At 41.3% G+C, this 11,671-nt stretch overlaps 1 protein-coding gene across 1 annotated transcript; it reads left to right on the plus strand.

Moving 5' to 3' along the window:
* The first annotated feature begins 157 nt into the window (after positions 1 to 157).
* ATP6V1D (ATPase H+ transporting V1 subunit D) lies at positions 158 to 10,219 on the plus strand. Its single transcript, XM_035113919.2, has 9 exons — positions 158 to 317; positions 3,065 to 3,182; positions 3,374 to 3,453; positions 4,344 to 4,411; positions 5,171 to 5,215; positions 6,235 to 6,338; positions 7,209 to 7,275; positions 8,058 to 8,136; positions 9,546 to 10,219. Exons 1-9 carry the CDS (start codon positions 277 to 279, stop codon positions 9,685 to 9,687), a joined length of 744 nt encoding a protein of 247 aa, XP_034969810.1. The 5' UTR covers positions 158 to 276; the 3' UTR covers positions 9,688 to 10,219.
* The last annotated feature ends 1,452 nt before the right edge of the window (positions 10,220 to 11,671 follow it).

The raw sequence follows: 11,671 nt of genomic DNA on the forward strand, positions 1-11,671 counted from the left end.
TTTGCCAAAGCTCTCCTGTCTAGGATTCTTGCTCTATGCCTTTTGACGCGGCGCCCGCCGGGCTGAGCGCCCTGAGGAGCCGAGGAGGAGGAGGTGCCTCCTCGGTGACGGGCGTCGTGGAGGGCGGGGCTTCGTGGTTGAAAGCGGAACTGGAGGCCGCGATGCCCTTGGTAACCAAGAGGAGTCACGTGACAGGAGCGGGATTGCAGCTGAGAGAAGGAAGCGAAGGAGCCAGCGGCGTCTCTTGAGCAATCTCCGCCGACCACCCCGGGCAAGATGTCAGGCAAAGACAGGATCGAGGTTTTCCCTTCGCGGATGTGAGTGACGCTTCTCTCCTGGTCCTTTCAGGGCCTCCCTTGGACGGTGGTGGGGGCCGGTCATTTCCTTCCCTGCGGCCCCACAGCCGGACACTGCGCTGGGGGTTGTTTAGCTCTCAAATTCAAGCTGCCACGGATCAGCCACAAAAACACCCTTTAGCCGCCGTCACGGGGGTGCATTTTCTCACCCTTTTAATTCACAAAGGGAGGGTGCGATCCGTTTTCAGCGGCCTTAAGACCCCAATAGAAATGTAGTTATTTTGGATTGCTTCAATTCGCGTTGAATTTGGAGAGCGCTTTGGTGTGCAGAATTTGATACTCAACAAATTCTGTTTCGAATCCTATAACTATCACCAATGTATTGATTGGCATTGGTTAAGTTTACAAGGGGTTGTGGGAGGAACTCGTTGGAATATAAAGGTACAGTAATGTTACCTGTCATATAAGAGTCCCCCCCCTTCATTCAGACAAGTCAGACTTGTAGGCTTAAAAAATGGGGAAGTGAAATGTGAGTTGTTTCCAGGTCAAAATGGCAAATGCTTTGTCATATGGTCAGATGTCTTTGACAGTTATGGAACAGGGTTGTCATTTTATCTGACTTTGCAATGCTTGAAATGTCTCCTATTATTATTAATATGTTTTCTAGCCAGAGGATATTAGGAAGGGGCACTACTAAAAAAGAGAGGAATGTGAAGCCTCAAAATGATGCTCAAAAGTAGAAAGTTTATTCTAGTACATAAGATTGCAACCTTGGTAATTTCAAAATAGAAACTTCTTAATAACAAACAACTGTGTTCAGCTTTCAAACTGAATCTTGAGAGGGAGAACTGAGTTTCCTTATGAGCACTCTTATTTTAAAGGCTGTAAGTCTTCTGTTTCTTTTAAGTGCCATAAAATTAATTGTACTTCTAGTGCCTAGCTTGGCAGTTTCTCATTTTCACACATTGCCATACTATTTTGTTAACTTGGAAGTCCCATTGATTTCAGTGGAATTTTCTCTAGGCAGGTATGCATTGAATTTCACCCTTGCAGTATAATCATATGCAGAGTTTTTATTATGAGTATAGATTCCTGCTCCTTACATAGATCAGCCATATTTCCAGTATGTTTGCTGAATCTGGCATGGGATTCTTGATAGTAAACAGAGCCATGTTTAGTGTCCACACACAGTTTTGCTGAATCTTGTTCCAGCTGGTAAATGAGTTAGCTTGAGATAGAGAGGCAGTGGTGCAAGCCAGTCAGTGCAGGAATACGGACACTAGACCTTCCCTTCATTTAAAGAAGTTGCAGTTCTCTTCCTCAAGTTGATTTCCATCTTAGGCAGTTCCTGGGAGACATATTATAAGCTCTCTAAGGAATTGCCATGAAATCTCCTTATTCAATATTTCTAGTACCGCCCAAAATTATTTTGTTGTTGTTTCCAATTACTTTTCCTTGGAGATCATGGGAATCATGGGTGGACACAGCAATTACTGAACAGGCAAAAACCATTGAATTCAGGCAAATCCATAGAGTGAGCACAGACCGTTGTTTACTGCGTGGCAGCTGCTTGTTACCATTCTTTGAGATAATTGCAAGCATGTAGAAAGCAAGTTGTGTCTAGCCATTAGGTGAAGCCAATGTTATTGCTTCTTGCTACGATTATAAAAGTGAGGCAGGGGCCTGCAGTGGTTGTCTTATTTTCAAATGTCCACCATTTGTCATAGGATTGCCTCTGTCCATGCTGCTGTTCATACGTTACCAGGTAGCTCCCTTTTCTAACCTGGAACTATTGGGAAAAGTAGTATGTGATGTGATTTGGTTTGTGTTGAATGGTAGAAGAGACCGTTCATAATGCAAAACAAATTCTTGAGTTTCCAGTAAGAAACTTAGCTTATGATAGGGTTGCCATATTTCTAAAAGTGAAAATTCGGACAGAAAGGTTGCTGAACTTCCTTTGGCAGAGTGAACCAATTCTAAAGTTCTCTTGTCAGCACTTCTGTAGCAGCCTCTCCATAAAACTGGAGTTTGTCATCTTTGCTTATTTGGTATGGGGATTGCAAGCGTGTTTAGAATTGCAGCCTAAAGGTTATAAGCTTCTGTCTTCTTCTTCTTCTTCTTCTTCTTCTTCTTCTTCTTCTTCTTCTTCTTCTTCTTCTTCTTCTTCTTCTTCTTCTTCTTCTTCTTCTTCTTCTTCTTCTTCTTCTTCTTCTTCTTCTTCTCCAAGTAAGATTGTCTTCCATGAATAGAGTCTTAACAGTGAGTCCATAAGTGACTGTGGAGGCCAGTTCTGGATCCACACGTCCTTCCACAGTGGAGACATAGATTTCTGGGTGGGAGTTGATCATGGTGAGGGTTTGCCAAACATGCCTTCCTCTTAGCTCATTTCTCCCTTTCGTCCTGAGTTTGAGCATCTTCAAAGTCCATGACACCTTTGGTAAAGGCTGTTCTCCAAAATTGGACGCTCATAAGCCATTGTTTCCCAGTTGTTGGTGTTTATACTATATTTTTTAAGATTTCCCTTGAGAGATTCTTTAAACCTCTTTTATGATGTACCCTTCAGTGCACAGTAGGTATTATTACAGAGTAAACAGGCATAGGATTGGACTGTCAGACATGTGTTGTAAGTGTATGTTCAAGTTCTGTGAGCTAAAGAATATTTCCTCTTGTTTTTAGGAATGTGCCTTTCCAGGAACATTCTTCTCTTTTTCCCAGATCACCTCCAGTGACAAGATCAAAAGTATTTATTACTTTTTTGAATTTGACAGGGCTCAGACCATCATGAAGGCCCGTTTGAAAGGAGCCCAGACAGGTCGCAACCTCTTGAAGAAGAAATCTGATGCTCTGACTATGAGATTCCGGCAGATCCTTAAAAAAATTATTGAGGTAGGGTGTTTTAATGTACTGAATTTACCTGCTAAAGAATCACCAATGTACAAACCGTTATAATAGCAGGAATGAGTTTTGCTCTTTTTAAAACAAAAACAAACCAGGCCCACTCCAGACTTAACTCTCATTATCAGTTGTAACCTGTATATTGGCTTCAGAAAATGTCCTTTTTTGGGTTGTATTTGCAGACAAAGATGTTGATGGGTGAGGTGATGAGAGAAGCAGCCTTTTCTCTTGCTGAGGCAAAGTTCACAGCTGGAGACTTCAGGTAAAGCTCACAAATGGGTGTTGTTGAAGGAACTTCTGTGTGAGACATTTGGCCTCTCTCAAGAGGTGAAGCATTCCTTTCTATTTGTGGAGGAGATTGGGAGGAAAATGAAAATTCTGCAGCAGGAAAAGGTAGAACGCAAACCCCATAGGAAATTAAATATATTTCCAGAGTGTCTGCAACGATAAACGAGCAGAAGAAAAATATGAGGGCAGGGAATAACACTAAAGTTGTGATAGACTCCACAGTGTTCTAAATATTACTACCTACCTTCATATTTTAGCTTCTTCTAGTTGACAAATGACTCCTTGAGTTTCTGTGACTTTGTGTTCCAGTAGCAGTCATCGATTACTCTTTAAAATAAATTACCACTGCATTGCCTACAGTGCATCAGAGCATGTTTTGAAGACTGATCAGCATGGTTTGCTGTGGTCACTGCTTTGAACATTATGAAAATGGCAGTTCACTAATCATGATTTCAGAAACATTTTAGGAATATATTAAAATGGAACACCCCATTTCACAGGTATAAAGCATCTATGAAGCATTTATGAATAAGAAAAACAGCAGTGCAATTTTTATTGGTTCAAGAGCTGGAACCTTTAATTCAGCTTAGTACTGCATTTGAAAAAAAAACAACCTCTAGTACTTTTCTGCTTTATAGGACACCATGATGTTGTGATATGTATACACTGTCCTGGATTAAGCCTCACAAGTGAGACTTGCTCTGAGAAAACATACATGGAATTGTGCAGCAGGTGCTAGGAGCAGGTTTTCTATATATGGTGCTGTGTTCGCATTAAACATACTTTATGAAAACTAAGAAAATATACTGGCAATTGCTTCCTCAAATCCGTTGAATATGTACTGATACATATTTGTTTCTGCAGTACAACTGTGATTCAGAATGTGAACAAAGCTCAGGTCAAGATCAGAGCTAAGAAAGACAATGTAGCAGGTGTGTATCTTTATGCTACACATAATATAATTATTTTAAATTAAATTTATTTAATTATTTAAGTCACTGAGAAACTACCACATTGTTTATTGCGGCTTATAGTAGAATCAAATAGTTGGAGTGGACTTTGAACGTTACCGATTCCTGTTCAATGCAGAATCTGATAAATTGCTATCCAGCCACTCTTTAAATGCCTCCAGCACTGTAGAGCCGACCACTTCCCCAGGCTGCCTGTGATACTGTTGAAACAGTAGGAAGCTTCTAAAGTTTATCCAAAATCTGCTTCCTTGCCATTTTCACTTGTTTGTTCTAGACCCGGATCAGCAGAGAATAACTGTTCTACATTCTGTGGCAGCCCTTCATATTTTTGAAGCCTGCCATGTCTCCCCTTATCTACTTCTTCTTAAGCCTAAATATACCCAGCTCTTTCAGCTGTTGCTCATAGGATGGTTTCCAGACTTTTCACGCTACTGCTGGCCCTGCTCTGGGCACACTTCAGTCTGTCAGTGTTTTTATTAAAATATGGCTCATTTTATAAACCGAACTTCAGAGGATGTGTTCTGGTTCATTTAAACCATCATTTCTCATGACACCTGAACTTGGAAACTGTGATTTAAGTGCTCCCTATAAACCAGAATCAAACTGGCTTTAGGTCCCAAAGGGTGTGGTTGTGAGTGTTATGAGAACAAGATGGCGGCCAGAATAGAAATTAGGAAGTGGAATTCATTAATTACACAAACTGCTGTGTATCTTTTACAGGTGTGACCCTGCCAGTTTTTGAACATTACCAAGAAGGAGGAGACAGTAAGAAGTGATTTTTCTTTTCTTTTCCTTATCTCAAGAGGTTTTGATGTGATCTTAGCTTTAATATGCCATGTTTGAGAGCCTTGAAAACTGTATCTTCTGTAACTGGCCTGTGGTATAATATAATAAGCAATGGTTATGTGGACGATTTACAGCAGGCATCCCCAAACTTCGGCCCTCCAGATGTTTTGGACTACAATTCCCATAATCCTTGACCACTGGTCCTCTTAGCTAGGGATCATGGGAGTTGTAGGCCAAAACATCTGGAGGGCCGCAGTTTGGGGATGCCTGATTTACAGCTTTTCTGTAAATGTTTAGGAAAGAATTTAACACTGCACTCTTCTGATAATTCTGTCAAGTGCAAGTACTGTATTTCTGCTTGCCTGATAAAACAACCCTCACACTCTGCCCCTGTATGCTGCTCTGAGGGTTCTCCCTGCCTTCCATGGCAGATTTTTTTTGGGGGGGGGGAAAGCCCCTTTACACTAGCAGGAGCCCTTGCACCGACTTCTGCTAGCACTCTGGGACTAACCCTCAATTTTTTAAAAATCATGGGTTGCTTTTATATACTGGAGGAGAGGTTAACATGTGAAAGACCACATGGTGCCTTTTAAATGCAATCCTTAGCTTTGGGAAGTTATGGAAACTCATGCTATTTACTTTAGTAGGGTCAAGATGGCATTTTTTGGGCGATATCATTTGTGCGATGGAACTTCCCCTTCCTTTTGTAGTCCTACCTCCACCCCACTCCAGGAGGGTTCTCTAACCCTCTGGGTCAGACTTTGAGGGTACAGGGATTGGAGAGGAAGGGGAAATTCTATCACACTGGTGGAAACCCACTCTGCAAGCGCCCTGACACCGTCAGGTATATCCCTTTATAACTATTTGCATTTTCCATATTAGAAGTGGAAGCTGAGATGAGTGGCTGATGGTTTAGTTTTCTGTTTGGTGGTTGATTTTTGGTGGTTGATTTTCTGTTACTAATGAGGCTGCTAATGGTACTGGATGAATTCTTTCAGGTTATGAGCTGACTGGTTTAGCCAGAGGTGGGGAGCAGCTGGCCAAACTGAAAAGGAACTATGCCAAAGCAGTAGAACTCCTCGTGGAATTGGCCTCTCTGCAGGTAGGTGGAGAAAGAAAACTATTAGAAGGACCTCTGGTATGGCTGTATATATAATAATTATTTGTGAGGTCTTTTTAAAGTATCTGCTTCCTTTTCTAATTGATCATCTGTAGTTGTTCCTAAGATATACTTTGAGGACAAGAGGAACTGCATATTGTGCTCTGACCTGAAGTCAGGGGGTGCATGGTGGTGCCAGGGAGTGGTATGGCTTTCGTTTAAGGGGAAATTAGATTTCAGCCTTTGGACTTTGCTTCCAAAACACTGATGAGCTGACAATTGCACAGAATCCCATCTTGTTGCACTAAGTTTGTGCTAGGCTCTCAACTTCTTTGAAAGGAGCGCACAGCTGGGTCTTTTTGTTGAGTTCCTGAATCTGGATTATCAGCCTGGTAGAATGTTGTGTGCTCACTTTTGTGTGCGCTTATGGATGTACACATTGTACAATAGGCCCTTCTTTCTGCCACTAACAGTATATAGGCTACAGTATCCTGTGCAAGAATTAGCAACACACCCCGCTTTTCACCTTACAAATTAACACTAGAATGTGGGTAAATCAGCACTGGGATTGTGGGCAGCGAATTTATATTTTGCCATCCCCTAATAGTAGGCTGGTGCAAAAAAAGCTGTGCTAGTAAGTTTGGAAGACTGAGTTGTCAATAAATAAATACCCTATTTAGGGAAACTTGTTTGTGAAATACTGAGTGAGTGACCAAGCCTGCATGATGCCAGATCAATTTATCTTTCTTAGCAATAATGTCCCATATATTTGCGGACATGTCTCTGCTCAGGGCTGAGGTACAAAGAGCTAGTGCATGATGCTTCTTTCGTATAAATATCTAATTTTCTGCTCATTCCTTCCCCTTTCTATAGACTTCGTTTGTTACACTAGATGAAGCCATCAAGATAACCAATAGGCGTGTGAATGCTATTGAGCATGGTGAGTCAAAGGAGATAATCCTTAAGTTAGTCTTGCCCAGCCCGATACCTTCCAGATGTTTTGGGCTACAACTGCTGGGGATGATGGGAGTTGTTGTCCAAAACATCTGGAGGGTATCAGGCTGGGTGAGTTTGCCTTAGGTGCTCTTGAACACAGAAAGGACGGTGTGTTCTAACTATGGTGAATGAGCTGGTTTGCATAACAGGGCGAGCAATATGTGGGCTCTCAGATTGCAGCTGCTTTGCTCCTCCTCAGTCCATTTGGCTTAGGGTGTCATCTGAACCAGGTCCAAATGGAGAGCATAACCAAAAAATACTGCCCACCATAAATTGGGTAGTAAATGAAGCTTCCTAATATGCATCCTAATACCATGATGCGATTCAGAGCTGTGCTGATGGGTGGCTTTTCCAAGGCCCCATTTCATAGTACTGTCTTGGAAGAGGTCAGAATCTAGAAGAACCATCTTCCCTAAGATGACCCTTTCCTCCCACAACCACTATGTTTGTGGCCCCTGGAACACCACATCACTGTGAAGCATTTTTCCTTTTGCTCTGGCACACTCTGGCCATTCTGTGTAGTGCTTAAATTACTGTGCCATACAACAAACTATGCATCTAACTCAGGAGATGATAACCTGGGCACCCCTTGGCAGGATTAGACTACACACATATCTATGTATGTTCAAAAACATAGATGGCAATCACCAGTATAACTAATTTTTGCATGGCTGCCCTCCTTGTACTTATAGAATCATACTTACTAATAGCAATTTCTTTTTATAGTGATTATTCCCAGGATTGAACGTACACTCTCTTATATCATAACTGAGTTGGATGAGCGAGAGCGAGAGGAGTTTTACAGGTGAGTGACTTCGTAATCCAAAAATAGGAAATTATGAATCTGGAAAATATTGTTGGTGTGGTACAGATGTTAAGTGCGGGGTAAGAAAAATACATCTAAGACCTTCAGCCTAGGTCATTATGCCAGTCTGGAAGCTTGGAGTTGCTTCAGGAAAGTTTGCTTTAGCAGGAGGCTCTGCTGATTATATTTGTTGTAGACCACTTCAAAAACACTTGTTGGGAACAGGGTTATAAACCCTTAAATGAAGAACATTCTAAAGGTATTGCTGCATTTTTTCTCCTGAGTGATTCCTTTTGAGTATCCTCAGGAACAGAATCATGTGGAGAAATAAAAATGTAAACTGGGTTGCATATGGGTACAGCCAGTGACTGCTGACACCATTTCCCATAATCACAGTTGCACTTTTCTTGCCCTCTGTGATCTTGGGAATCGCTGCTAAGCACTATGAGTGGAATCAAATAGCTGCCTTGGGATGGAGTCTTTTGATCCCATGAATGTTAACCAAAGAGGAGGGAATTTTTGCACACTCAATGTTTTTCCTGCAGTTCCACCACCACGTTTTCAACCTCTTTTTGCAAAGTCTCCCAATTCTGTGGAGTCTATTGCGGTGGGAACCTGCAGTGAGGAGGAGTTAACAGAAATGGCCTCCCCCTTCTTGGATTCCACTCCATATGAGTGTGCAACCTGGTTCATACTGATTCCCTCCCAACAGTCCTTGCTAACCTGATGTCCTCCAGATGTTTTAGACTACATCTCCCATCAACCAACAGTCAGGTTGGCTGGGACTAATGGAGTTGTTCTCCAAAAGATCTGGAGGACACCAGGTAGTTAGTACCCTCGTTCCTTTCCCTACCCCTGCTCTAAGCAACCACCTCACTTTTTCTAGGAAGAAATTCTAATTTTATATAATTGTGCCAAAGGAAAACAGGTGCAAAAAAGTTTCAAAGATACAATGGAAAGTACACCTCCACCTCCAAATGCTGGTGCATTCTGCCCTTGAATTTTCAGCTAAGTTCCACAGAATTGATGGCCCATTACTGCCAACTATTTCTCATTGGAGTAGAATACAAATGTACTGGTATATTAACTCATGTTTACCAAAGCCTTCAAATGCAGTGTGTCAAATGGAACAATTTATCATCTAAGGGTGGTGCACTGGGACTGCGACACCCACACATAACAACAAAGCTGAGTTTCCTCTCCTTCTGGTGCATGGGAAAGCACTCAGTGCACCAAGCCATTGCAGGGAATGAGAAGCCCTAGTTTTCCCCCAAACTTTGTGAAATTGGAAATAAAATCCAGATAATGGCGGTGTCAAATTTTGGGGTGGGGTGTGGGTGGGCACATGTAGGAATGACCTGCTATCTGCACACCAGCTTTACAATAATTTGCACTATTTTTCTCTGTAGATTAAAGAAGATCCAGGAGAAGAAGAAGATACTGAAAGAAAAGAATGAAAAACTGCAAGAGTTGCAGAGGGCTGCTGGACAGCTCCGCGAGCCTGCTAATTTGCTTGCGGAGGAAAGGGACGAAGATCTTCTCTTTGAATAGCTGTGGACATCTGTTATAATGCAGGACTCAGAACAGTGAGTTTGAGATACAGTTCTGGACACATTGTGATGCTTTTGTGGCTCTTCATTTGGTGTATTAGCCTGTGCTATCCAGTCTGGATTTATTCCAAGATTTTTTTTCTGTTGTGGAAAATAGCTGGTTTGTCCATTGAACACATGCATGAAGCAGAAACATTTCCAGTTCTACTTATCTCCATTTAATTTATTTGGCAGAGAAGTATTGACACTTCTGCTTCTGCTGTTCTCTCAGCTGTACTTAACTTCATTTCCCCCACATACTGCCAAATTCTTGTGAGCAAAGTTCCTTGTTTTGACCTGCTTTGTGTTCACAAGTGACAGCAACTGTAATAACTTATTAAATGAACAGGCTTTTTTCTTCAAAACCCAATTAAAAAAAATCTGTGTGATCTCATTGTATCTTTTTGTTTCTAAAAGAAGGAATGGTTTCCATTTTATGTTGTATTTGCCAACTCATCTGTGCTGTAAAATCAGTAAAGGAACCTGTGTCTAAACTTGTGTCATTTTTGGAAAACATCTATGCAATTTTCAAAATAGGTAGGTGGGAACTAGTTGAGTGAACAGGATTTCTCTTTTGCATCTGAACAACTATTCTATAGTTACTTGAACTCTGAAGCAGCTGAAAAGGGCATCCTCTTGTCAAAAATCTTCCTTATACAGTGCATGCTTACTTGTCCTGCAATTTGACAGAAACCTGGCCCTAACTAGCAGGCTGAAAAACATGTTATAATATCATGCCATATGATAAGTAATCCTATACAGTACAAGGCTATTGTTCTTAATGGAATAGGAGTTGAACATAATGCTTTTACCCTTGGGCTGTTATCAGAAAAGGAGCAACCATTTCCCTATGCAACTGAAGGTGTGTTTATACGGGCTGCCATAGGTGGCACCAGCCTCTCTACACATTAGGAGTTTACAGTTTCCTCAGCGCTGCCTACCTAATACAGCTATGGTTGTGTCCTGTGCTGCATGCATTTAGCATTCCTAGTCTTACTGATTTAAGAATGTGGGAAGTTCTTAGGAGTAGATGTGTTCTACACTGTCTTAAGCATGCTGTGGTTTAGCTCCTTGAGATAGTGCAGCAGCTGAAGGATGTCTGGATAGCAATTCCCCAGAAGATGCAACCAAACGTTTAACTTGATTCTAGCAAGTGTCTGGAAGCACCTAATGATTTGAGACAGACGTGACTACTCATGAAGTTCCACACCAGCAAATAATTGATCCACTTAGTGAACAGTTAAGGAAATCACTATCACAGCACTTAAAGCAGCAACTAATGGTGACCTAATGGATTTTAGAACAGTTCCAGTCTTGAAATAAGCTTGTAATAATGCTTAAACTGGTAAGCCTACAATTTTAGAAGCGTAAGGCAACATTAGTATTGGTTTACTGAAGCAAGAATGAGTTATACTTTCAATTGACCTTGTACACCATACTTCTCTTCACCTTCAAACATAGCAAAACAGCACCAAGCAGGACTGAAATCCTCCCATCAGCTTGATAAGACACTAGGCATGGGTTGGGAGAAATGGCCTTGCGTTCTACCTTGGAACTTCTGGTGGTTTGGCTTGTGGTCTGGAGATTCATTAACCCTGCTCTACATGCAACAAAAACAGTACTACATCCAGAAGTGGGAGGTGTGATTCTAAATAATAAAATAAGGCATTTAAAATGAGTTATGAATTGAAAAAAATGATGCATATAAGTTCTCCCCTCCCTCATTGCACCAAGTTCACATAAGGTGCTGGTTTATTTAAAGAATACACTTTGTGTGCAATATAAGTAATAAGTGACCTTTATTTTTGGTAAGCAAATAGTGATGCAAGATATGCTAATTCCTTTCCAAAGGACAGAGAAAAACCTCCACAATTAAACATATGCTTATTCAAGTTTCATTTTTCAGTCAAGTACCTTATTTTCCATCATGATGTTACAAACTTGTG

Source organism: Zootoca vivipara, chromosome 1, assembly GCF_963506605.1.
Source record: "Zootoca vivipara chromosome 1, rZooViv1.1, whole genome shotgun sequence".
NCBI lineage: Eukaryota > Metazoa > Chordata > Lepidosauria > Squamata > Lacertidae > Zootoca > Zootoca vivipara.

Bases quoted from the DNA above. Each gene is read 5' to 3' on its own strand.
- ATP6V1D (XM_035113919.2), top strand. From the start codon at position 277: ATGTCAGGCAAAGACAGGATCGAGGTTTTCCCTTCGCGGAT. The intron at 3,454-4,343 runs GTAAAGCTCACA...TTGTTTCTGCAG, and splicing joins TTCACAGCTGGAGACTTCAG to TACAACTGTGATTCAGAATG. The intron at 4,412-5,170 runs GTGTGTATCTTT...TATCTTTTACAG, and splicing joins TAAGAAAGACAATGTAGCAG to GTGTGACCCTGCCAGTTTTT.